At 52.5% G+C, this 25,640-nt stretch overlaps 2 protein-coding genes across 6 annotated transcripts in view; both read left to right on the top strand.

Moving 5' to 3' along the window:
- CAPN1 (calpain 1) overlaps positions 1-6,150 on the top strand; it is a 32,576-nt gene extending 26,426 nt beyond the window's left edge. For all 5 annotated transcript variants that reach the window (XM_023186433.3, XM_023186437.1, XM_023186436.1 and 2 more), the window contains 10 exons: positions 199-410; positions 516-555; positions 1,758-1,823; positions 1,908-1,965; positions 3,093-3,157; positions 3,623-3,691; positions 3,792-3,870; positions 4,495-4,611; positions 4,953-5,011; positions 5,399-6,150. In XM_023186433.3, coding sequence (XP_023042201.2) covers positions 199-410; positions 516-555; positions 1,758-1,823; positions 1,908-1,965; positions 3,093-3,157; positions 3,623-3,691; positions 3,792-3,870; positions 4,495-4,611; positions 4,953-5,011; positions 5,399-5,425 — 792 coding nt within the window. In that variant the 3' untranslated portion in view covers positions 5,426-6,150. The remainder of the gene's footprint in view (positions 1-198; positions 411-515; positions 556-1,757; positions 1,824-1,907; positions 1,966-3,092; positions 3,158-3,622; positions 3,692-3,791; positions 3,871-4,494; positions 4,612-4,952; positions 5,012-5,398) is intronic.
- A 1,841-nt stretch (positions 6,151-7,991) lies between these two features.
- Positions 7,992-14,869, top strand: LOC111522430 (solute carrier family 22 member 20). Its single transcript, XM_026446539.1, has 4 exons — positions 7,992-8,416; positions 8,491-8,594; positions 10,766-10,919; positions 14,230-14,869. The coding sequence occupies exons 1-3, from the start codon at positions 8,036-8,038 to the stop codon at positions 10,872-10,874; spliced, it is 594 nt and encodes a 197-aa protein (XP_026302324.1). The 5' UTR covers positions 7,992-8,035; the 3' UTR covers positions 10,875-10,919; positions 14,230-14,869.
- The last annotated feature ends 10,771 nt before the right edge of the window (positions 14,870-25,640 follow it).

Below are 25,640 nucleotides of genomic sequence, written 5' to 3'. Positions count from 1 at the left end.
AGTAGGGTTGTTACATTTTACAGATGAGGAAACTGAGGCAAAATGTCTTGTTAGGGTCACACAGGCTGTGAGTGAGTCATGTCCTAGCTCTCCAGCTCCTTGGCCAGGACAAGGAGCCTGGAGTCTGGGTCTGGGGGCGGCCCCTGAAGGTGGGCTGAGTGGGCAGTTGCAGCCCTGCTCCCTCCTCCCTCCCACCAGCTGGTGGGCCAGCCAGCCCTACACTTGAAGCGCGATTTCTTCCTGGCCAATGCGTCTCGGGCGCGCTCAGAGCAGTTCATCAACCTTCGAGAGGTCAGCACCCGCTTCCGCCTGCCACCTGGGGAGTACGTGGTGGTGCCCTCCACCTTCGAACCCAACAAGGAGGGCGACTTCGTGCTGCGCTTCTTCTCGGAGAAGAGTGCTGGGACCGCGTGAGTTATGGACCAGCCCCTGCCACTCTCCCCTCTCTCAACCTCCCCCGCTTGGCCCTCTGCTGTCCCCCTCTGACTGGCTCCTTTCCTCCCCACTCTCTGCAGGGAGCTGGATGACCAGATCCAGGCCAATCTCCCCGATGAGGTGCGTGGTCCCACCCTACCAGACCCTGTCCTCTTCTCTTCCTCACCCCTGGGTGTGTGATGGGGACCCAGGTGTCCTGTCCCCTGAGTTCCTGCTAACAGGGAAGATCCTCTCCTGGCGGGAGCCATAGGAGTAATGCTAATCCCTCATCGACCCAACACTTCACAGTTTGCAGAGGACCCGTGATACTAATGGCACAGGCCCTGAGCTCTCACCTGGTGGTGGGTTTGTGCTGAGTACTTCACCTGTGTTACCTCATTTCCTCCCCACATCAACCCTGTCCAGGTCTTGTTACTATACCTCCTCTGAATGGGAAATTCAGGTTCACAGAGGTTAGGGAACTTGCCTGAGGCCATACAGTAAGGATCCAAACTCTTGCCTTTTTTTTTTTTTTTTTTGACACAGAGTCTCACTCTGTCACCCAGGCTGGAGTGCAATGGTGTGGTCTCGGCTCACTGGTGATTCTCCTGCCTCAGCCTACGGAGTAGCTGGGATTACAGGCACGTGCCACCATGCCCGGCTAATTTTTGTATTTTTAGTAGAGACAGGGTTTCACTATATTGGCCAGGCAGATCTCGAACTCCTGACCTCAGGTGATCCACCCACCTCGGCCTCCCAGAGTGCTGGGATTACAGGCATGAGCCACGGCACCCGGCCCAAACTCTTGCCTTTTACTCCCTGAGCTGCACAGCACCCCCTTCATTTAGGTCACGAGTCCTGGGTATGGAGTAGGGCAGGGCAGGGACAAGATTCCCTTTTCACAGATTAGAAAAGTGAGACTCAAACTGGGTGCGGTGGCTCACACCTGTAATCCTAGCACTTTGGGAGGCTGAAGTGGGCAGATCACCTGAGGTCGGGAGTTCGAGACCAGTCTGGCCAACATGGCAAAACCCCATCTCTACTAAAAATACAAAAATTAGCCAGGTATGGTGGTGGGCACCTGTAATCCCAGCTACTCAGGAGGCTGAGGCAGGGAGAATGGCTTGAACCTGGGAGGCGGAGGTTGCAGTGAACTGAGATTGCGCCACTGCACTCCAGCCTGGGTGACAGAGTGAGACTCCGTCTCAAAAAGAAAAGAAAAGTGAGGCTCAGAGAAGCGAAGTGACTTGTAGCAGATATGCGGCCTCAGCCCTCCCTCCAGCCGCCTCCACACAGGCAGGGCCAGGGCCTCTCTTACCTGCTTTCTCCCCTTCTCGGTCCAGCAAGTGCTCTCAGAAGAGGAGATTGATGAGAACTTCAAGGCCCTCTTCAGGCAGCTGGCAGGGGAGGTAGGTTGGGGCATGGTGGGTTGGGAGGAGCCTGTGAGGGGCAGCCCTTTCCTGGGGCAGGTGCTACCTCCTGTCTCTCCCCAGGACATGGAGATCAGCGTGAAGGAGCTGCGGACAATCCTCAACAGGATCATCAGCAAACGTGAGTCCCCGTGGGGCTGCCGCACCACCCCACCATTTCTTCCACATCAGAATCCAGGCCCCTGCCCACACACTGAGCTGAACCCCACCCCTTGGTCTGCATGAATCAGGGAACCCTCCAGTTTTTCTGAGTCCAGTTTCCTGCCATTTCCATCCCATACTCCTCCTCCTGACCTGCCGTCCTGAGAATCCCTGTGCTCGGGTGCTGTGCCTTTGTGAGATTAGACGCACAGCCTGGCCAGGCACAGTGGCTCACACCTGTAGTCCCAACATTCTGGGAGGCCAAGGCAGGAGTCGCTTCAGTCGAGGAGTTCAAGACCAGCCTGGACTCTATGGAGAAACCCTGTCTCTACAAAAAAGTACAAAAATTAGCCAGGCCTGGTGGCGTGCACCTGTAGTCCCAGCTACTCAGGAGGCTGAGTTGGGAGGATGGCTTGAGCCCAGGGAGGTTGAGGCTGCAGTGAGCTGTGATCACATCAGTGCACTCCAGCCTGGGCAACACAGCAAGACCCTGTCTCAAAAAAAAAAAAAAAAAGGCAGGAGCAGCACCTTAGTGCCAAGGAAAAGTCTACCCTTCCTCTCAAAGCCTCCTGGACCAGGCTGAGTGGCTTGGGGAACACCATGTGACTGGCTTTACTCCCCAGTGCAGACAACTGTTGGCAACCCCACCCCTCCCCTCCCCTTCCCTCCCCTCCCCTCCACTCCCCTCCCCTCCCCTCCCCTCCGCTCCCATCCCCTCGGCTTTGTTGCCACTGACCTCCATCCACACGGTTTCCTTAACCAGAGCCTCTCTCCTCCTATCCTTGCTAGTGAACCACTGCCTACCCTCCTAGCCTGCAGCAAGCCCTGCCCTGCCCCATCTTTCTACCCAATTTTGCGCTTTTCTGTTTCACACTCGTTTCTTTTTACTTTGGATTAATTGTGGCTGTTGGGACTTTGGCTTGATTGCTAACATGTTTTACCTGTACTTCCTGATGATACAAACAATCCTGCCCACTTCCTCTGCCAGATATTGCACCCACTGGGCAGGATTTGTGCTTCCCTGACTCCGCCCCACCCAGTGCTCCCAGTAGGGGCAGGTGCGGGAATCTCGCTAGGTGGAGATGTTGGAATTGGTTTTTCTTGCAGACAAAGACCTGCGGACCAAGGGCTTCAGCCTAGAGTCGTGCCGCAGCATGGTGAACCTCATGGATGTATCCTTCCATTTGCTTTTGTCTCCTGAGTGGGGTTTTGGGTGGAGGTATCCGTGCTGGGAAGACTGTCCCAGGACAATGCAGAGAACGGGACAGAGCCATGTGAAGTGTGGACACACACACAGTGCCTCATGCTCAGATACCTCCCTGGACATCTTCCTGTTGGTTGGGAGGGAGAAACTGAGGCACAGACCTGTGTCAAGTGAAAGGTGGAGCAAGACCTGGGTCTCCATTGACCCTGAGGCTGGTGCTGTTTTTGACCCCTCCCCAGCCCACTCCACTGCAGCCCAGCTCAGAACGTTGCAAGCCCGGCTGTGGGCTGACTGTGTGTGGCTTTTGCTGCTTCTCCTCACCCAACCCCAAGTCGGCTTGCTGGCTCTGTGGCCGTCTCCCCTTCCGCACAGTTGCCCACTCTCTCCCATGCCTGGTCTTAGTGGTGGAATTTCCTTCTTAACGGCCACCCAGCGTGATGGCAATGGGAAGCTGGGCCTGGTGGAGTTCAACATCCTGTGGAACCGTATCCGGAATTACCTAGTAGGTTGTCCCCACTCACCTCAGTCGTGTAGGTGCGGGCCAGGCAGGCGGGAAGGGCCGGGTGACTCAGCCTGGCCCTCACCCTCTGCCCCCACCCCAGTCCATCTTCCGGAAGTTTGACCTGGACAAATCGGGCAGCATGAGTGCCTATGAGATGCGGATGGCCATCGAGTCGGCAGGTGAGACCCCAAGGCTGATGGCACCTGTGGGGCCTGGGACAGGTAGCCCCACTGCTCCTATGCCCCAGACCCTTGTCCCCGTGGTGCTGGTGGTGACGTGGTAACAGCCATCTTGTCATTTTCCTTTTACTGAGGAAGTTACTGAGCTAAGTGCGTTACTGGGTTTCCTTCCTTCCTTCCTCTCTGCAGCCTAACGAGGCTAGGGTCTTTTACCATCCCCACTGTGCACATGACAAAAGAGAAGCTCAGAGAAGGAAAGTGACTGACCTCAGGCCTCACAGCCAGAAGTGGGCAGAGCCTCCAGTGAGGGAGACGCAGGGCTCACCCACACCAGCCCGCTTAAGCACAAGGCCAGGGCATTCAGCACAAACTAAGCTGGACCCCTGAGCCCTCACTGGCCCGCTCCTGATTCCCTGGCATGACCTGCGCCCAGAGACTGGCACTCACTTGCCCAGCCCCTCACAGTTACTGGCCCTGCCCAGGAGGCCTTCATGCCCCTTCTGGAGAAGAAGAGGCCGCAAGCACCCTGCCTAGCTCCAGCCCCCTCCTGGGGACTCAACCCCTCCCCAATCCTGTTGGGCAGGGGCTGCGCCTCCCTGACCTTCACTCACTCTCCTGGACCAGGCTTCAAGCTGAACAAAAAGCTTTATGAACTCATCATCACCCGCTACTCGGAGCCCGACCTGGCGGTCGACTTTGACAATTTCGTGTGCTGCCTGGTGCGGCTAGAGACCATGTTCCGTGAGTGTCCAGCTCCGTCCCAAACGCGTCACCAAGGAGCTGGGGGGAATGACAGATGGGTGAATTAGCAGATACAGGCCAGTGCTGTGGATGTGTGCCAGCGAGGCCTGGTTCTGGGTTTGGGGGGCCCTGGCTGAGTGCCAGGAGAGTTGGGGAGGGAGGGAGTTGATGGCAGCTTCTCAGGCAGCAGGAAGGGGTGAAGCTTCCCAGCTTCAAGGGGTGTCAGCTTAGGGTACTGTGGGGAGGTAGAGAGGGACCTGGCAGGAAGGGGGCCAGGCCTGGCCCTGCGTGAATGTCCCACTGAGTTTTCAGCCGTGTATCACCTTTTCTTGAACACACAGGATTTTTCAAGACTCTGGACACAGATCTGGATGGAGTCGTGACGTTTGACTTGTTTAAGGTGGGAACCTACCTGGGCCCATGGTGGGGGAAGAGGTCCAGGCGATCGAGTTTTCTTATCTGGCCAGTGTTTCCTGTCCTTTCCTGGAAATGAGCCTGAGCCCCAGAGGCAACCCTGAAGGCCGGGCCACCCGAGTCCTGAAAGGCTGGGGTGGGGGTGTCTGGATTCTGGGAAAGGAGCAGGAGGGGAGACCCAGGCCTTTGGAGGCCTCTATGGGAGCAGCACTCTGGTTTCCTGGGGGTGGAGGAGGTAAGAAAGTAGCCGCTTCATGAGGTCCCTGAGGTGGCTCCTGAGCTGTGGAGTTGGGGGCTGGACCTGGGGCTTGGGTGGGGAAGAAGCCAGGCAGCCATTTCTGCGGCCCCGGCTGACCTGTCTGCTCTCCCGCAGTGGTTGCAGCTGACCATGTTTGCATGAGGCAGGGACTCGGTCCCCCTTGCCGTGCTCCCCTCCCTCCTCGTCTGCCAAGCCATGCCTCCTGCCACACCACACCAGGCCACGCCAGCTGCAAGTGCCTTCCTTGGAGCAGAGAGGCAGCCTCGTCCTCCTGTCCCCTCTCCTCCCAGCCACCATCGTTCATCTGCTCTGGGCGGAGCTGTGTGGCCCCTGCCTGCGCCAGCTATGGGCTCGGGATGGACTCCCTGGGCCCCTCCCATTGCCAAGCCGGGAAGGCAGCTTTCGCTTGTTCCTGCCTCGGGACAGCCCCAGGTTTCCCCAGTATCCTGATGTGTCCCCTCTCCTTACTTCAGAGGCCACCCACTCAGCAGCACCGGCCTGGCCTTGCCTGCAGACTGTAAACTGTAACCACTAGCTCTACACGGTCTGCAGTCCAGGCGTGTGGAGCCGCCTCCTGGCTCGGGGAGGCCCCGGGGCTGGGATCGCCTGTGCCTTCCTGTGCCAAAGTCAATGCCCCCTCTGTCCCTCCCTGGCCCTGTTGCCGACCTGGAGCTGCCCAATCTGTGGGCGGTTGGCCTTCCCTCCTTCGCTCCTTTTTTATATTAGTGATTTTAAAGGGGACTCTTCAGGGACTTGTGTACTGGTTATGGGGGTGCCAGAGGCACTAGGCTTGGAGTGGGGAGGTCCCATGTTCCATATAGAGGAACCCCAAATAATAAAGGAAAAGGCCCCACATCTGTCTGTGACTTGTTTCTCCCCAGTCTACTGCCTGGAGGGCACCTGCAGGCCCCGGCCCACGGGGGCAGCTCGTGGCCTCAGCTCACCCCTTCCCTCCAACCCTTCCATCTCTTTCCCCTTGACCTGAAGCCTGAACCCCTACTGGAGTACTGGGTATCTGGGCAAGCCTACCCCTGGCCCTGGGAGGTTGGGAAGGAGGGGCCCCAGCTGCAGGGACAGGGCCACACAGCTGAGGTCCCACATGACTCTGCTGATCCTACATGCCCTCCCCGCCGCCCAGGAGGCCTGACCCCTACCTTTCTTGCGCACTTCAGCCCATTGAGGTGAGGCTCTGGCTGAAACTCAAACCTCTACTTAGCACACACCCGGTCCCCCAGGGAGCTCCCCAGAGCACAGAGCTGCCTTTAGGTCCTTCTGTGGGGAGCCCCTGTGACCCAGACACCTGCACTTATATAAGCCCCTCCAGGCCCTTCCAGGATCTGGGATTTTCTTACCAGAGATAAGAGTGGCTTGGGGGAAGGAAGAGGGGATGGGGCGAAGCTGCAAATGCAGAGCAGAGGCCAAGGTGGGGGAGGGTGGGTGTGGGCTGCTGTCAGCTACTGTGGGCCCCAGTGTTGGGGCAGAGATGGAGGTGGAGGCCCCTGTGCACCCCATGGGGCAGGCTGCCCGCACGTTGCTGTCTTGAGCTTGCATTTTGCCCTTGTCACCTCCTCACTGGGAGTCCAGGTCCTGTTGGGCTCAGGGTCTTCAGCAGTGAGGGCAGTGGCTCAGCTCTTCCTGGAGCCTGGGCGGGTGTGTGAGGGGCTGGAGGGCAGGAGAGTGTGCAGGGCCCCGACATCTTGCTCAAACCCTTACTTGCTCTCCGGATTGGGTTTTATTTGATGAGGGGATGGGAACACCAGAGTCTGAATGACCTGGGGCCCTAACCACTCAAAACCTCCGAGTCATTGAGGTGGGAATGGGAAGAGCAGGGCTTCCTCCTGACTGCCCTATTTGGGCTTGCTTTCCTTTCTTTCTTTCCTCCCCTTCTCTCCTTCTCTCTTTCTGTCCTACTTTCTGACGGAGTTTCTCTTTTGTTACCCAGGCTGGAGTGCAGTGCGTGATCTCGGCTCACTGCAACCTCCGCCTCCCAGGTTCAAGCGAGTCTCCTGCCTCAGCCTCCCAAGCAGCTGGGATTACAGGTGCCCGCCACCACGCCTGGCTAACTTTTGTATTTTTAGTAGAGATGGTTTTACCATGTTGGCCAGGCTGGTCTAGAACTCCTGACCTCAGGTGTTCCACCTGCCTCAGCCTCCCAAAGTGCTGGGATTACAGGTATGAGCCACCACGCCTGGCCTATTTGGGCATTTTAAAAGGGCTTTTTCCCCAAGTGTCACCTGTGCAGCCAAGTCCCTGCCTTCTTGGGAAGTGGGGAAGGGTAAGCAGCTGTAACCACTGCACCCCATTATTCTGAACTCTCAGCACTTAAGGCTCCAGCTGCGATTTGGAGCCTAGTGACAGGGACTGTGTCCCATGTGCCAAGACTGGAATTGGGGCTTCCAAACACGCCTCGGTGTCCTCTGGAGGAAAGGGAATGTGACGGTGCTCCATTCACTGCTGAGGTCCTGCCGGTGAGAGCAGTGGGCAGGGCGGCTGGACCTGCGGATCTGGGTGGTGGGCTGTGACTCGGCCCTCAGGGTGAGAGATGGAGAGACCTAGAGAAAGGGCATAGGGGAGGGGAGCCCTGCAGATGTGGGGACACCTGAACCCTCCTATGGAGTGCAACCTGAGCCCTCTGACACAGGGTGCACAGGATGTCTGCAGTCCTCACCCCTGGCCTGTTCCTCCCACTCCCAGGGCCCCTCCCCAGCCTCTCTACATAAAGCCAGGCAGGCTGGGCCTCAGGTAAGGCCTATGGCCATGGCCTTCACAGACCTGCTGGACACTCTGGGTGGCGTGGGCCGCTTCCAGCTCATCCATACAGCCCTGCTGTTGCTGCCTTGCGGCCTGCTGGCCTGCCACAACTTCCTGCAGAACTTCACGGCCGCTGTCCCCCCGCACCACTGCCGGGGCCCTGCCAACCACACTGAGGCCTCCATCAACGACTCGGGGGCCTGGCTGAGGGCCACCGTACCCCTGGACCAGCTTGGGGCCCCTGAGCCCTGCCGGCGCTTCACCAAGCCTCAGTGGGCCCTGCTGAGCCCCAACTCCTCCAGCCTGGACGCGGCCACGGAGGGCTGCAAGGACGGCTGGGTCTATAACCACAGTGTTTTCCCATCCACCATCGTGATGGAGGTCAGAAGGGGCTGGGGGCGTGTGAGGGGGCTGCTGCCGAGGCCCAGTCTGAAGCGCTCACGTCTTCCCTGCAGTGGGATCTGGTGTGTGAGGCCCGTACTCTCCGAGACCTGGCGCAATCTGTCTACATGGCTGGGGTGCTGGTAGGGGCTGCCGTGTTTGGCAGCCTGGCAGACAGGTGAGCCCGTGGGGATAAGTGCCCCAGCCACCCAGTGCGGGCCAGAAAGCCTAGGCCTCTGCATTCATTTTTCTTTGTTACAGTTGATTTGTGCATTTTAAACAGATAATACATATAGTACATTCACATGGCTTCAAATCCCAAAAGGCACAGAAAAGCATGCTGGGGATCACCCCTTTCCTGCCTCTGCCCCTCCCTGCAGTAAACCCCAGAGGGCAGTCTGGTTTCTATGTCTTTTACCAGAGACATTTTATGATTCTATGCAGTCAAGCAAGTGGGTGTATATGTTCTATTCCCCCATTTTTATTTTCCTGTTTTGTATTTGTTTTCTTCTTATGTCCCCCCATTTTTTCCTTTGAGATGAGGTCTCACTATGTTGCCCAGGCTGGTCTCAAACTTCTAGGCTTAAGCAATTCTCCTGCTTCTGTCTCCCAAGTAGCTGAGGTGACAGGCCTAGCCATCCTTTTTTTTTTTTGCAAATGCTGGCATACACCCTACATGGTCCTGTACCCAGCTTTTTCTTCACTTTGGAGGCCTCCTCTCCTATTTCTTCAGAAAGAGCTGTCCCATCCCTCCTAGTCTTTACACTACATCCCACTGTATGCATGAGCCAGTACGAACCCTAACTTGCTCCCCCTTATTTTTTAGGGTGAGGTCTCGCTCTGTCACCCAGGCTGTAGTGCTGAGGTACGAACATAGCTCTCTGCAGCCTCGACCTTCTGGGCTCGAACGATCCTCCTGCTTCAGCCTCCCCAGTAGCTGGGACTACAGGCACCCACCAACACACCCAGCTAATTAAAAAATAATTTTTTTTTTAGTAGAGATGGAGTCTCACTATGTTGCCCAGGCTGGTCTCAAACTCCTGGGCTCAAGCAATCTTCCTCCCTCTACCTCCTAAAGTGCTGGGATTACAGGTGTGAGCACTGCGCCTGGCCTAACTGACTGACCCCTATTGACAGACGGCGATGTGCAGCCAGCTCATGGCTCTGAAGTTGGGTCCCACGTCTCTCTCTCTCTGCACCTCTTTCCCCTTCCTCCTCTTTGCTCTCTCTCCCCTCTCCCTTCTCCTCTGCCCTTCTTGTCTCAGTTCAGGTTTGGGGGGTCCTCCCGGACCCCACCGCACACTCTGGAGTACAGATGGCTCCCTGTGCCACACACCTCAGGCCCTCATCACACCATGTCATGACACATCCTGGTCTTTCTATATGTGAGCTTGTGTCTTATCCAGAGTGTCTCGTTTGGCACCAGCTCTCAACTCAGGCCTGTCACTTAGAGGTGATTAATGATCAACGAACATTGTGTCTCAATGAACATTGTGTCACAATGAATGAGTGAATGAAAGAATGCATGAAGAAATGAGTGAGGGGGTGAGTGGGTGGGTGAGTGGGTGAGTGGGTGGGTGAGTGGGTGAGTGGGTGGGTGAGTGGGTGAGTGGGTGAGTGGGTGGGTGAGTGGGTGGGTGAGTGGGTGAGTGGGTGAGTGGGTGGGTGAGTGGGTGGGTGGGTGGGTGAGTGGGTGGATGGGTGGGTGGGTGGGTGGGTGGGTGAGTGAGTGAGCGAGTGGGTCATGGGGTGTGTGGAGAAGAAAAGCTGCCTCCCTTCTTGGCCTGCTTCCCTCCTGGCCAAATTGGGGTTGTGAGCTCTGGCCGTGGACCCTCATTTGCAAATAGGGCAAATAACCCTGCCATCCTGTCCTTGGGCCCCTCTGTGGCATGGCAACCCTCTAGTCCACGTAAAGACTCAGCCCTGGCTCCTGCTCCCACACTGGGGACTGGCCAAGGGCTCACCCACTGGGAGTTCTGGTTCGAGGCCTCCCTCTAGCCAGAACAGTGCTCAGGTGACCTCTCCCCACCTGCCACATGCCCCTCTGGGGCTTTGTAGAATCCCTGCCTTTCCTTGAACCTGGACTAAATCTCCTTGCCAACTTCCTTCTACACTATGTCCCTTTGTCTGTGACCAACCTCTACCACGAAGCCTGGGTCCCAGCAGTTTCAAGTTTCTGTTTTGGAGGGGTGGCTTTCGCGGGGTACCCCATCTTCCCCGTGACATGACTGCCTTGATAACGCCCCTGCTCGGGTGGAAGGGGCAGGCGTGGGCTGCCAATTTGTTCCTTGGGGGATGCTGCTGCTGCCTCTCAAAACCCTAATGCCTGTGCCCATTCTCTGGACTCAGGCTGGGCCGCAAGGCCCCCTGGTCTGGTCCTACCTGCAGCTGGCAGCTTCGGGGACCGCCACAGCGTATTTCAGCTCCTTCAGTGCCTACTGCATCTTCCGGTTCCTGATGGGCATGACCTTCTCTGGCATCATCCTCAACTCCCTCTCCCTGGGTGAGTCCAGCCGAGGAGAGGACGAGAAGGACTGGGGCTCCTGAAAGAGTAGAGCGGGTGGGGGGCAGGGGGGCAGGGGGACACGGGGATGGCAATGTCCAGGGTCGTTGGACATTTTTCTCATGTTGTGTTGTTGGGATTCTCATCCAGCAACCTCATCTCAAAGCCTCCCACCAGAGTTCTGGACTTGGGGGACCTGGGCTCCTGGGTAGTGGTGGCCCTGCTGGCCACCAGGGTGGGGAGTCCCTGGGTGGCCTTTCCCAGGTCTGGGCTTTAGTGTACTCCTCTGTGAACTGAGAGGGTTAGGTTTATTTTATTTGTGAATTAGCCAACAATAACCACTTACTAAGCACCTATTGTCTCCAGGCTTAGTGTGGGGACACAGAGGCCACAGGGCCACAGGAGGGGAGTGAGCCATGACGGTCCCCAGGGCTGCAGCCAGCCCTGAAATTGTGTGACTCTAAAAAGGCTGGTGATTCCCCAGCTTCATGGTAGAGACCTGGCTCCTAATGCCAGCTTGGAGCGTTGTGCCCCCAAGTGATAAATGGCAGACTCAGTTCTCACTCTGGCCTGGTTCTGGGCAGCCCCTGGGTGGTCCTTGGAGAAAGCATTACAGGGCAGTAGGAAGCTCACCCAGGACACAGGCCTGTCACCCACCTATGCTTCATTTTAACACTTAGCTTGCTCCTGGGGACATCACTGGGCGCGGAAACTGCTGCCACCATCAGCTGTGCAAAGACAGGATGGGTCTTTTATATCAGGGGTCAGGGAGAAATCTTGGGACCGGAGAACCAGGACGCACCAGGCCAGCACACCTGACCTCCCCTCCCTCTCCCAGCACAAAGTGGGATCTCAGCAAATCCCAGCCTACACAGCTCACTCTGCAGGGTGGGCATCCGGCCATGGCTGGAAACAGGTGTCCGAGGTCCACTTCATGCTGGAATGGGCTCTAACACCTACACAGACACATACAGACACACACAGACACACACACACACACGCACGCACACGCATCGGAGACTGCCCAGCCTCTTAACACCTCCTGAGGCTGGAGAGGACGGGCGCTGTCTTAGGACATCTCAGCCTATAAAGATGACTTTGCAGAGATTCTGTCAAGTGCCCTGGAGCTCCCACCACAGGCCATGCCCTGCCTTGGGTCACATAAGTGTAGTGACCCCCTGCCTATGTATATATATATGCCTCCCCTCATGTTTGTTCCTGTGCACACTGTTCTGTATCTTGATTCTTCCACTTAACCAAGTTGTCACTGGTCCACTGCCTGATAGAGGACCTCCTAGTGCCAGGAGACGCTCTAGAGGTTGTGGTGAACACAGCAAAGCCCCGCTCCTTGGGGTCCACCACCACGCATAACGAATCGTATAGTTTGTTCGAAGACAGTAAGTGCTACAGAGGAAAACCGAAGCCTGGAAAGGGGAGAAAAATGGCCAGGTTGCCCGGGCATGGTGGCTCATGCCTGTAATCCCAGCACTTTGGGAGGCCAAGGCGGGTAGATCCTCTGAGGTCAGGAGTTTGAGACCAGCCTGGCCAACATGGTAAAATCCTGTCTCTACTACAAATACAATTAGCCGGGCATGGTGGCGGGCGCCTGTAATCCCAGCTACTCGGGTGACTGAGGCAAGAGAATTGCTTGACCCAGGAGGCGGAGGTTGCTGTGAGCCGAGATCGCACCACTGCACTCCAGCCTGGGTGACAGAGCGAGACTCTGCCTCAATAAAACAAAGAAAAAACCCCACAAAGAATGGGCGGGTTGGAGGAGAGGGGTGTGCAGTTTTAATTAGTGTGGTTTGGGAAAGACTGCACTGAAAAGGGGTCATTTTGAGCAAAACTGGAAGGAGTTGAGGGAATGAGCCCTGCAGGTTTCTGGGGTAGAACATTCCAGGCAGTGGGAACTGCCAGGCAGAGGCCCTGCCGGGGAAAGTGTGCCAGGGTGGAGAGCAAGGAGGGCCCTGTGGCTGAAGCAGAGTTGGGAGGTGGGCGACAGGTGAGTTCGGGGAGGGCAGTTCTGCAGGACCGTGTGGCCAGCGTTCTAGGACTTCGGCTTTGCCTCTGAATGAGACAAGAGCCACTGGAGGATTTTGACCAGGGAGACACCCGACCTGATTTAGGACTTGAGATCTGATAAGATTTATCTGGCTGCCATGTGACACCAGGACAGAAGCAGGGAGGCCGGTTAAGGGGCTACTGCTGTCATCAAGCAAGAGACCAGGTTGAGCTGGGCCACGGTGGCAGCAGTGGAGGCAGCGAGGAGAGCTCAGATTCCGGCTCAATTCTGAAGGATTTGCTGAGGGGCTGGACGCACGGGCTTCTTGCCCACTGGAAAGAAGCTTCCTCATTAATTCGTTACAGCTGCCTCGTAAGGGTGTGTCGTCATTATTTAACCAGTCCCCTGTAGATGGACATTCAGGTTGTTCCAAGTTTTGCTATTTACAAAAATTAGTGTTTTCTGTCTTTGCATGGGGTTGAGCACCTGTACCCATTTTCCTTTTAGCTTGTTGGCTGTTTTCTAATTGATTTGTGAAAACTCTTCCAGTATTAGGGAAATTAGTCTTTCTTCTTTCTTTCTTTTTTTATTTTTTGAGACAGAGTCTAGCTCTGTCACCCAGGCTGGAGTGTAGCAGTCCAATTAATTTCAGCTGACTGCAACCTTCGCCTCCCAGGTTCAAGCGATTCTCGTGCCTCAGCCACTCGAGTAGCTGAGATTACAGGCACACACCACCATGCCCGGCTAATTTTTGTATTTTTAGTAGAGACAGGGTTTCGCCATGTTGTCCAGGCTTGTCTCAAACTCCTGACCTCAGGTGATTCACCCACCTCAGCCTCTCAAAGTGCTGGGATTACAGGAGTGAGCCACCGCGCCCAGCCCAAAATTAATCCTTTATCTGTTAGTTGGGTTACAACTATATTTTTATGTTTTTTGTTGACTTTTTTTGACTTGACTTATGGTGTTTTGTTTTGTGTTATTCTGATGCAGACATTTTTTATTTTTACAACTCCAAGTTTGTCAACCCCCCCTTTTATTGCCTCTGGGTTTTGTGATGTCCTTGGAAAAGCCTTTCCCTACTCTAAGATTGTAAAATAATCTCCCCTGATTTCTTCCGGCATTGTTGTGGTTTTGTTGTTTGTTGAGTTCTTTGATCCACTTAGAATTTATCTGGAGTGCAGTAAGGACACCTTTGCCTGTGTCTCAGCAGGTCTCCGGAATGAGTTTAAGCTGTCAGAATCATAAGGGGGATGTGGTGAATTAACCACATGTGGTGAATGCCACTGCATGTCACTGTTTTCTCCCCAGTTGTGGAGTGGATGCCCACCCGGGGCCGGACCGTGGCAGGTATCTTGCTGGGGTACTCCTTCACCCTGGGCCAGCTTATCCTGGCGGGGATAGCCTACCTGATTCGCCCCTGGCGGTGCCTGCAGTTTGCCGTCTCTGCTCCTTTCCTGATCTTTTTCCTCTATTCTTGGTACGTCCTGAACAGAGTGGGGTGGGGGAGGGTCCACCTGTGTGGCCGAGTCTTCACCTGGCCCTGTGAGAGGTTGGGATGTGCAGTGACTGGGACTTGTTGGACTTGACATGGGACACGAAGGATGGCAGGCATTTGTGAAGGCTGCAAGCTCTCAAGTCCTCACGAATGGCTACCGGGACACTCTGGTAAAAATCCCTTGCATTAGTGTGGCGCTCTGGAACATCCCAAGAGCTTTTGCCTTCATCAACTCCTTCACATCCCTCAACACTTTATAAGTACTCTAAGTACTTATAAAGTTATAAGAATATAACTGGGCATTTATAAGAGGGTAATGAGGCACAGCCTCATTACAGAGAGGGCCCATGACTCACTCAAGGCCACACAGCTGGGGTCAGAACCAGATTCAAAACCAGGTCTGGGACAGGTGCGGTGGCTCACACCTGTAATCCTAGCACTTTGGGAGACTGAGGCAGGCAGATCACTTGAGGTCAGGAGTTTGAGACCAGCCTGGCCAACATGGTGAAACCCCGTCTCTAAAAATAAATAAATAAATTAATTAAATAAAATTAGCTGGACATGGTGGTGGGTGCTGTAATCCCAGCTACTCGGGAGGCTGAGGCAGACGAATCACTTCAATCCGGGAGGCGGAAGTTGCAGTGAGCCGAGATTGCGCCACTGCACTCCACCCTGGGCAACAGAGTGAGACTCCGCCTAAAAAAAGAAAAACCATGGGTCTGTTGAAATCCTAAGTCCTCTGTAGTTTTTGTTTGTTTGTTTGTTGTTTTGTTTTGTTTTTGAGATGGAGTCTCTCTCTGTTGCCCAGGCTGGAGTACAGTAGAGCGATCTCAGCTCTACAACATCCACCTCCCAGGTTCAAGTGATTCTCCTGTCTCAGCCTCCCGAGTAGCTGTGATTACAGGCACACACTACCATGCCTGGCTAGTTTTTTTTGTATTTTTAGTAGAGACAGGGTTTCATTATGTTGGCCAGGCTGGTCTTGAACTCCTGACCTCAGTTGATCTACCCTCCTGGGCCTCCCAAAGTGCTGGGATTACAGATGTGAGCCACCGTGCCTGGCCAAGTCCTCTGTAGTCTTTAAATACTATTCAGTGAGTCTCTGTATGATATGCTGCAAAAAAAGGGAAGCTGGCATGGCCCCCAGACTTCCTGATGCAACAGACAGGAGGACAGGTCACCTTTTCTGGGTCTGAAAGAAGGTGGACAACGAGCTATTGGGTTTGGAGAACAGAATGAGCTCTACCCAGCCCCAGATCCTTCTTCTTCCTCCTCTCGATCCCAGGTGGCTTCCAGAGTCATCCTGCTGGCTCCTCCTGCATGGCAAGTCCCAGTTAGCTGTACAGAATCTGCAGAAGGTGGCTGCAATGAATGGGAGGAAGGGGAAAGGCTGACCAAGGAGATGAGCGAGCTGGGAGGAAGGAAGGGTGGGAACAGTCTTCAGTCTTGCTGGCAACCTCCAGTTGTACTAGAATTTAGCAACTTCCCAGGACTCACGTGCCATCCAGGTGTAGACACTGGGAATACACAGTACAGGCAGAGTTCTGATGTGTGAAAGATGTTGTCTAGGTATTGAATGACTGTGTGATTTAGGATAAATAATTTAACTGCTTTGCTCATCAGTTGATCCATCTTTGCAATGAGGAAATAACCCTATTAACCTTGACATCCAGTTGAAATTTTAATAAAATAATAAACTAAAATTATTAAAATAGCAACCACAAAGTAAAATTACTGGGGAATCAATAACAAAAGTACTATCATAAATACCATTTATTATAAGATAGTTACCATTTATTGTCAATACGCATCATTTCTCAAGCCCCATGCCAGGCACTAGGCTAAGAGCTTTATGTACGTAACCTCATTTCCTGTCTTATTTTTGCCAATGAGGAAATTGAAGTGGGGACAGGTCAGGTAACTTGCCTGAGAACATACAGTAGGAAGTGGCAGTACCACTTGGAACCCCTGCTCTTATCTGACACAGTCTTCAAGTCTATACCAGGAATGGGGTGGGAGGCCCTCCAGAACCACAGAACCTGAGTACTGTTGGGGTTCGTGTTGGAGCTTCTCAACACCCTGGAAACAGCCCCTCAAGTGCCATCAGTCCTTGGATGGAGAGGAGACAAGGGCCAGCCACCTCACCAAAGATCTCAACCCCAGCTCTCCTCCACACAGATGAAGGGGTTCCCTGCAGGGAGGTGGGGTCCCAGCTCCCTCGATTCCCCTGAGCAGACTCTTCTCACTTAGGTGGTGAGCTCCTACATCCAGAGCGAGTTTGCAAGTGTCCGCACCTCCAACTCAGTCTTGGACCTCTTCCGAACCCCGGCCATCCGCCAAGTCACGTGCTGTCTCATGGTGATCTGGTAGGTGACAGGCTCATGCCCAAGTCTTTCACCCAAGGCAGGGGCATGCTCTCTGCCCCCACTGAAAAACTCTGTTCTGAAATACTCGTAATGCAATGAGCAGGTGAGCCATGTGAATTCAATCTCTTCCCACACCCTTTTTCCAGCACTCGGCCTCTGCTGGACACTGAGATGTGGTGACAGATGAGATATGGTGCTAACCCAGGAACCCCATTTCTTGGCAGTGGGTCTCACCTGGGTGGGAGGACTACTGGACTCACCAAGGCAGCTTTTCCAGAATGTGACTTGTCCCATCCTGATATGCCCCTGGGGCTGGCTCTCCAGTGGATTCTGGGAAGTGTCGCACTCTGGAAAAAACACTTCTGGATCCAGAAGGCAATAGACAGGAAAATCGTAATTTCCATGCAGTGAGACAAGTATCTTGACAGCATTTCTGCTAGTTGGGGCTGCTGAGGGCTTCAGGTAGGAGATAGCATTTAGACTATCAAGTTTGCAAGGTGGGCAGGAAGGAATTCCTAACAGGTTCACAGGCATGAAGATGTGAAATGGGCAAAAATACAAAGGCAGCCCATATGCAGTAGCGCCACCTACTGGAAGCTGACAAATCCTAAGGGGAAGGGCTGATAAAAAACAACTGTGTTGATTTCATTCCGCTGGATTTCCTGCACATTTAAATAATTGGTATTGATACCAACAGGGACTGCAGGCAATGAATTACTATCTATTTTCTCTCTCTTTCTTTCTTTCTCTTTCTTTCTTTCTTTTTTTTTTTTTTGAGACGGAGTCTCGCTCTGTCGCCCGGACTGGAGTGCAGTGGCCGGATCTCAGCTCACTGCAAGCTCCGCCTCCCAGGTTTACGCCATTCTCCTGCCTCAGCCTCCCAAGTAGCTGGGACTACAGGCGCCCGCCACCTCGCCCGGCTAGTTTTTTGTATTTTTTAGTAGAGACGGGGTTTCACCGTATTAGCCAGGATGGTCTCGAACTCCTGACCTCGTGATCCGCCCGTCTCGGCCTCCCAAAGTGCTGGGATTACAGGCTTGAGCCACCACACCCGGCCTCTTTCTTTCTTTCTTTCTTTCTTTCTTTCTTTCTTTCTTTCTTTCTTTCTTTCTTTCTTTCTTTCTTTCCTTTCTTTCTTTTTCTTTCTTTCCTTTCTTTCTTTCCTTCATTTCCTTCCTTCCCTCCCTCCCTCTCTCTCTCTCTCTCTCTCTTTCTTTCTTTCTCTTTCTTCTTCCCGTCTCTCTCTTTTTTTTTTTTTTTTGAGATGGAGTCTTGCTCTATCACCCAGGCTGGAGTGCAGTGGCCGGATCTCAGCTCACTGCAAGCTCCGCCTCCCGGGTCTTACGCCATTCTCCTGCCTCAGCCTCCCAAGTAGCTGGGACTACAGGCGCCGCCACCTTGCCCGGCTAGTTTTTTGTAGTTTTTAGTAGAGACGGGGTTTCACCGTGTTAGCCAGGATGGTCTCAATCTCCTGACCTCGTGATCCGCCCGTCTCGGCCTCCCAAAATGCTGGGATTACAGGCTTGAGCCACCGTGCCCGGGCTTTCTTTCTTTTTTTCTTTTTCTTTCTTTATTTTTTTTTGAGACGGAGTCTCCCTCTGTCTCCAGGCTGGAGTGCAGTGGTGCGATCTTGGCTCACTGCAACCTCCGCCTTCCGGGTTCAAGCGATTCTCCTGCCTCAGCCTCCCAAGTAGATAGGACTACAGGCACGCACCACCACACCCAGCTAATTTTTGTATTTTTAGTAGAGGCGGGCAACTATCTGTTTTCTGTAGCAGACTGGGGAGTCGCTTTTAGTAGGTATCAGCTGGGCTCTGAGGCCAGACTATCCATGTGACCTGAGCAAGTAAGGGAGCCCAGCCTCCTGGGGCCTCTTTCCTACATCTGTAAGGTCCTTGTGAGGATCCAGAGTTAAGACATGAGGCCAGCCAGCCCTGGTGACTCATGTGTGTAATCCCAGCACTATGGCAGGCAGAGGCAGGAGGATTGTTTGAGCCCAGGAGTTCCAGACCAGCCTGGTCAACATAGGGAGACCCCCGCCAGCCGGGAGTGGAGGGCTGTACCTGTGGTTCCAGCTACTTGGGACGCTGAAGTGGGAGAATCGCTTGAACGCAGGAGTTGGAGGCTGCAGTGCTCTGTGATCTCACCGCTGCACTCCAGCCTAGGTGACAGACTGCAGAAAAAAACAAAAAAACAAAAAAACAGACAAACAGTTACGGCACATAAAGCACTTAAACCACAGGTGGCCCCTGGGAAGCTCTAGGGTATAGAGTCTTTCCTCTGGTTTGGATTTGGGGCTGTGGCCCCTGTGTACTGGGAAGATGGGACGGCCCCCGACTCTGGGAGGCTGTGAGGGCTTCTGTTCCCAGCAGCGTGGCAGGCAGCGCAGTTCTGGCTCTGGGGAGCGAGGGGGCTCCTGCGAACCCGAGTCCAGGAAGGGGTATCTTCCTGCGGTAGCCCCGCCGGCCTGGGCCGGCCTTTCCTCCACCTTCCTCTTTCTGCGAAGGAGAAACAGATCCTGAGTTCAAAACTCCAGAGCTGAAAGTCCTGTCTTAGATCCTTCTGGAAAGAGTAAGCAAAAACCCGTTTTTGTTGAGAAAGTGACTCGGCAGCCATCCGGAGCTCTCTGCCTGCAGGTGGGGCCATTCTCCCATGGAGCCGACCCAACCCGACCCGCTCCGCTCAAAGCTGCCCCAGGCACCGCAGGTTTGGTTCGTGCACGCTAGGACTTACCAACCGTACCCGGAAAATCGGGACCATTTCCAAATGTTTCGCTTCGCTGCCGGCTGGGAGCCACGCCAGGCTCGTGCCTGGGATCAATTGCACAGTCCTGGCTTTGGGGAGAGGGAGGCGGCGAGCGTGCCCCCCTACCCCTTCCTCACCAGTGTGTCTGGGTTGAGGTGGGGATGGGGAGTCCTGGGGTTGGAAAAAGGATGAGGGAGGAGAAAGAGGAATTGTTAGGAACTGGTGAACTTTCACAAACTTCACAAACCCTATTGTAAAAGCCTTCAATTAACTGGGATTTTTTTCTTTACTGGTTGATTGATTTGATTGAGACAAAGTCTTGCTCTGGCACCCAGGCTGGAGTGCAGCGGCACAATGGTAGCTCACTGCAGCCTTGACCTCCCGGGCTCAAACGATCCTCCCACAGCAGCCTCTGTAGTAGCTAGGACTACAGGTGCCTGCCACCAAGCCCGGGCTAATTTTTAAAAATAGAGATGGGGTGAGGTCTTGCAATGTCGCCCAGGCTGGTCTAGAACTCCTGGACTGAAGAGATCCTCCCCCTTGGTCTCGCAAAGTGTTGGAATAACAGGCTTGAACCACCTTGTGGTTTTTCTCTAAATTCTGAAAAGCATGTATATTCATTGTTAAAAACTTTTTTTTTTCCCCCAAAGAATCCAGAAACAGATAGGCAGTGTAGCGTATTGGCTAAGAAGCAGGACTGTGGAAACTGCTCCTTCGGTTTGAATCTCAGCTCTGCCACTTACTGACTTTGTGATCCTGGGCAAGTTACTTAACCTCTCTGTGCCTCAGTTTATCCATTTGTAACATGGGCATCATAATAGAATCTACCACATAAGGTTGTTGTGAAAATTAGTCTGTAAAGGAGGTAGAACAATGCCTGAATGCGAGTTGTTTTCTGTTATCAGATATACAAGTGAATATTTCTCTCAACCTACTCTCCCTTCCGCCTCTGAACATCTCCCATCTCCCATTTCTGTCAGGCATGAATTTATACCCTTGAAGATACATGTACTAAGGTACACCCATGACACCCACATACTGACACACACACACATACACACGTTCCTATAGAAATGGATTTAATAGTGGCTGGGTGTGGTGGCTCACGCCTGTAATCCCAGCACTTTGGGAGGCCAAGGTGGGTGGATCACCTGAGTCAGGAGTTCGAGACCAGCCTGTCCAACATGGTGAAACTCCATCTCTACTGAAAATATAAAAATTAGCCACATGTGGTGGTGCACACCTGTAGTCCCAGCTACTTAGGAGGCTGAGGCAGGAGAATTGCTTGAGCTCAGAGGGGAAGTTTGCAGTGAGCCGAGATCACATTACTGCACTCCAGGCTGGGTAACAGAGCAAGACTCCGTCTCAAAAAAGAGAACAAGAAAAAGGCCTCTTGGGTCAGGTTGAGAGGCTTAATCTTCATCCTAAAAGTAAGAGGAACTCACTGACAGGGTTCTAAGGGGACGAGGAATGCTGACATGATCAGATTTAAATTTTAAGCAGATGACATTGGCCTCCATAGGGAGAACTATGGGAGGGTGGGAACAGTCATGGCACACAGGGCTGCCTAAGGAGTAAAGATAACGTGGGGGAGGTGGCCAACAAGGTGCCCATCCCAGCTGCTGTTATTATTCCCTCTGAGCTCCCACCACCTTCACCACGGGTCTAACTCAGTGCCTCAGACATAGTAGTAACTCAATAAACAGTTGCTAATAGGTTCAAGGTTCAGCGCTTTGGATTTTTTTTTTCAGACAGAATCTTGCTCTGTCACCCAGGCTGGAGTACAGTGGTGCAGTCTTGGCTCACTGCAACCTCCACCTCTTGGGTTCAAGCGATTCTCCTGCCTCAGCCTCCTAAGTAAGCTGTGATTACAGGCACCCGCCACCATGCCCAGCTAATTTTTGTGTTTTTAGTAGAGATGGGGTTTCCCATGTTGGCCAGGCTGGTCTTGAACTCCTGACCTCAGGCGATTTGCCTGCCTCGGCCTCCCAAAGTGCTGGGATTACAGGCGTGAATCATCGTGCCCGGCCCAAGCTTTGTTTTTAAAATCTTGCCTCTCACAATGCAGAAAGCCTTAGTTTCAGATAACAGCATGGGGAAGAAAGAAAATTTGGGAGGAAGAAAATTTGAATAAAAACATTATTGATGTTGGCAAGGATGTGAAGAAAAGGGAACTCTTTATGAGACAGAGTCTTGCTCTGTTGCCTAGGTTGGAGTGCAGTGGCGTAACCGCAGCTTACTGCAATCTCTGCCTCCTAGGTTCAAGCGATTCTCCTGCCTCAGCCTCTTGAGTAGATGGGATTACAGCCACCTGACACCACGCTCGACTAATTTTTTTTTTCTTTTTTTTTTTTTTGAGACAGAATCTCACTCTGTTGCTCAGGCTGGAGTGTAGTGGCATAATCTTGGCTAACTGCAACCTCTGCCTCCCTGGTTCAAGTGATGTTCCTGCCTCAGCCTCCTGAGTAGCTGGGATTACAGGCACCTGCCATCGTACTCGGCTAATTTTTGTATTTTTAGTAGAGACAGGGTTTCACTATGTTGGCCAGGCTGGTCTCGAACTCCTGACCTCGTGATCCACCCGCCTCAGCCTCCCAAAGTCCTGGGATTACAGGCGTGAGTCACGTGCCTAGACATGCCCGGCTAATTTTTTGTATTTTTAGTAGAGACGAGGTTTCACCATGTTGGCCAGGCTGGTCTCAAACTCCTGACCTCGGGTGATCCACCTGCCTCAGCCTCCCAAAGTGCAGATTATGCACTTTTAACACAACCCAATAACACCCATCACACCAAAGGAGGCCATGCTGAAGCCAGTGCCACCAGAAACAGGAAGAAGGCAAGGATGCCTACTGTGATGCAACAACGATTCCAAGGTTTGCTTCAATGCACCAAGACAGGAAAATAAAATGATTAGTATCAATATTTGAGAAGAAGGGAAAAATATATTTTTATTTGTAAATGTTATTATAATCTAGGAAATCTGAGATTCTCCTAAAACATTAATATTAATAAGAGAATTTGGTCAAAGTGACTGGTTGCAAGAAATATGTCCAAGGCTGGGAGTTGTGGCTCACACCTGTAACCTCAGCACTTTGGGAGGCCAAGACTGGTGGATCACCTGAGGTCAGGAGCTTGAGACCAGCCTGGCCAACATGGTGAAACCCCATCTCTACTAAAAATACAAAATTAGCTGGGTGTGGTGGTGGGCGCTTGTAATCCCAGCTACTCGAGAGGCTGAGGCACAAGAATCGCTTGAATCTGGGAGGCAGAGGTTGCAGTGAGCTGAGATCATTCCACTGCACTCCAGCCTGGGCAACAGAGTGAGACACTGTCTCAAAAACAAAAACAAAAAAAACAGCCAGGTGTGGTGGTGCCGGCCTGTAGTCCCCGCTACTTAGAAGACTGAGGTTGGGGGATCACTTGAACCCAGGAGACTGAGGCTGCAGCGAGCTTGATCACACCACTGCATTCCAGCCTGGGCAACAGAGCAAGATCCTGTCTCAAAAAAAAAAAAAAAAAAAGTAAAATGCTTCAACAGTTTTGGGAAGTTACTATAAAGCTACTTGGGGCAAACACTACTAAGTGCTTACTTAGTATTAACTCCTTTCTTAGTAACAAAATTTGTATATTTATGGGGTAGCAATGTGTTTCCTCAATAATATTACAATATAACTTATAAGGAGGCTTTCCCAACCTCCTTTAAAGATATGACTATAAAAAAATAAAATAAAAATAAATAAATAAATAAAGATATGGCTATGTGGCTAAAGTCTAAGCAAAAGTGGTTGGGATTTCTAGAAAGACTCCTCTTCAAAAATGGATAGACAACGGTTTGCAAAAGTCATTTTTTTGTTTCTTTTTTCCATTTTCGTTTCATTTCTCTTTTCACTCTCTTTTCTTGTTTATTTTTATTTATTTATTTTTTTTGAGACGGAGTCTTGCTCTGCCGCCCACGCTGGAGTGCAGTGGCCGGATCTCAGCTCACTGCAAGCTCCGCCTCCCGGGTTCACGCCATTCTCCTGCCTCAGCCTCCCGAGTAGCTGAGACTACAGGCGCCTGCCACCTCGCCCAGCTAGTTTTTGTATTTTTAGTAGAGACGGGGTTTCACCGTGTTAGCCAGGATGGTCTCGATCTCCTGACCTCGTGATCCGCCCGTCTCGGCCTCCCAAAGTGCTGGGATTACAGGCTTGAGCCACCGTGCCCGGCCTGTTTATTTGTTTTTAAGTTTTATTTGCCCTTTCTTCTTCCTACTTTCTGCTACCTGGAATGGAATGTGAATCTGATGGCTGGAATTCCAGAAGCCATCTTGTACTATGAGGTGACCGTAGGATGGAGATTAATTTCGAGGACAGTGGAGCGGAAAGATGGAGGCCTGATGAACGTGAAGCCACCATTTTAGCGCTGGGCTACCTATCTCTGAAATTATTTTACCTGACAGAAAAATAAAATTCTGTTTTGTCTCAGCTACTATTGTTTTAGGACTTGGCTATGTCACAGATCTAAAACCCACTTAATTTACTCCTGCAATCAAAACATTATATTGACACAGAAAAGACAACAAATAAATCAGTGGGATAAAACAGAAAAATCCAGAAACAGATTCAAGTACTTATGGGGACTTGATACATGAAAGATCACAATTCAAGTCAGTTGGATAAGAATGTTTTATTTACTAAGTATAACTGCTGACATGCTGGCTGTTTGTCAGGAATAAAAAAAAAGCTAAATCCTTCCTCACATCACAAATAAGGTTAGTTCTAGGTGGATTAGCAAACTAAAGGCAAAACGTAAGTAAAATTAATAAAACAAAAATTAGAAGAATATTTTCATAAGTTTAGGTCGAGGATACCTTATTATACAAAGCAGGAAACCTAAAACCCATACAGGAAAATAATTGTACAATGTTGTGTAGAAAAAAAAAACACACACACACAAAGCTAAAAGGTTGGGAAAAATACGTATGTAACACATTTGCTATCCATTGGTTACTGCTGATGGTGGGAAACTGCAAACATTTTCCATAAAGAGCCAGATAGTAAACATTTGAGGCTTAAGGGTGTGAACCCTAAAAGAGGTTCATGATGGATCTGGAATGGCTAACTAGGCCTAAATTCAAAATACAGCCAAGCAGCCATTGGCTGACTAGAGGTCACACGTACTTCGGTTTTTGTTTGCTTTCTGAGACACAATCTTGCTCTGTTGCCCAGGCTGGAGTGCAGTGAGGCGATCATGACTCACTGCAGCCTCGACCTCCAGAACTCAAGCAATCCTCCTGCCTCACTCCCTGAGTAGCTGAGATCACAGGAACCCGCCACCACCGCCGGCTAATTTTTTGTAGAGAAGGGGTTTCGCCATGTTGCCCAGAATGATCTTGAACTCCTGGGCTCAAGTGATCCCCCCGCCTCGGCCTCCTTAAGTGCTGGGATTACAGGCGTGAGCCACCGCACCCGGCCTGGGATGGGCGTTTTTAAGGCTCCTGATACATATTGCTAAATTGTTTTCTAGAAACACTCTACCATCCCACCAGCAGAGTATGACGCCTACGGTTGAGATTTTTGGTTCAAAGAATTAGGATGTATTTTAAGGGGAGAACCCTCTTCTCATCTTACCCCTAAACTCTGTCCTTGAGTGACCTACCTTCACTCCCAAGCCTCCAGTCACCCACCTGGAAATCCCAGGGGCACTCAAACTTAACGTGTCCACAACTAAATTATCTGTCACTTTCCCACCTCATATCGCCCAAAATGCCCCAGATTCAGAAAACATACCCATCACTGTGGCTGGCACCACGGTGATAATCACGATAATAACCATGGCAACCAGATTCCTCACTGAAGCCATTCTTTTAGGATGAACCAAGGGCACAACAGGCAGAGATGACAAGGGGAATGGAGAAGGGGGTACAGTAAGTTTGAGACAGTTGAAGGCACGCGCACGACAGCGCCTGCGCACCACGGAACAGGGCAAAAGGGTGACGAACATGCGCCACTGAGCTTCACCGAGCAGCTGATGCCCAGAAAACAGGTATCCGCACACAGACTCAGTTTCCGTGTAGGTAACCCCGGGGCGTTGCGGGTCACACCCGGCTTTCTCGCCCAGTGAGAAAGAACTGC

This window comes from Piliocolobus tephrosceles, chromosome 13 (assembly GCF_002776525.5).
Source record: "Piliocolobus tephrosceles isolate RC106 chromosome 13, ASM277652v3, whole genome shotgun sequence".
NCBI classification, from domain to species: Eukaryota; Metazoa; Chordata; class Mammalia; order Primates; family Cercopithecidae; genus Piliocolobus; species Piliocolobus tephrosceles.
The sequence above is the reverse complement of the archived record's forward strand: the minus strand, read 5'-3'. Positions and strand labels throughout refer to the sequence as shown.

Coding starts and splice junctions, on each gene's coding strand:
- LOC111522430 (XM_026446539.1), top strand. CDS start 8,036: ATGGCCATGGCCTTCACAGACCTGCTGGACACTCTGGGTGGCGTGGGC. Junction 8,417..8,490: donor CATCCACCATCGTGATGGAG/GTCAGAAGGGGC, acceptor TCTTCCCTGCAG/TGGGATCTGGTGTGTGAGGC. Junction 8,595..10,765: donor TTTGGCAGCCTGGCAGACAG/GTGAGCCCGTGG, acceptor CTCTGGACTCAG/GCTGGGCCGCAAGGCCCCCT.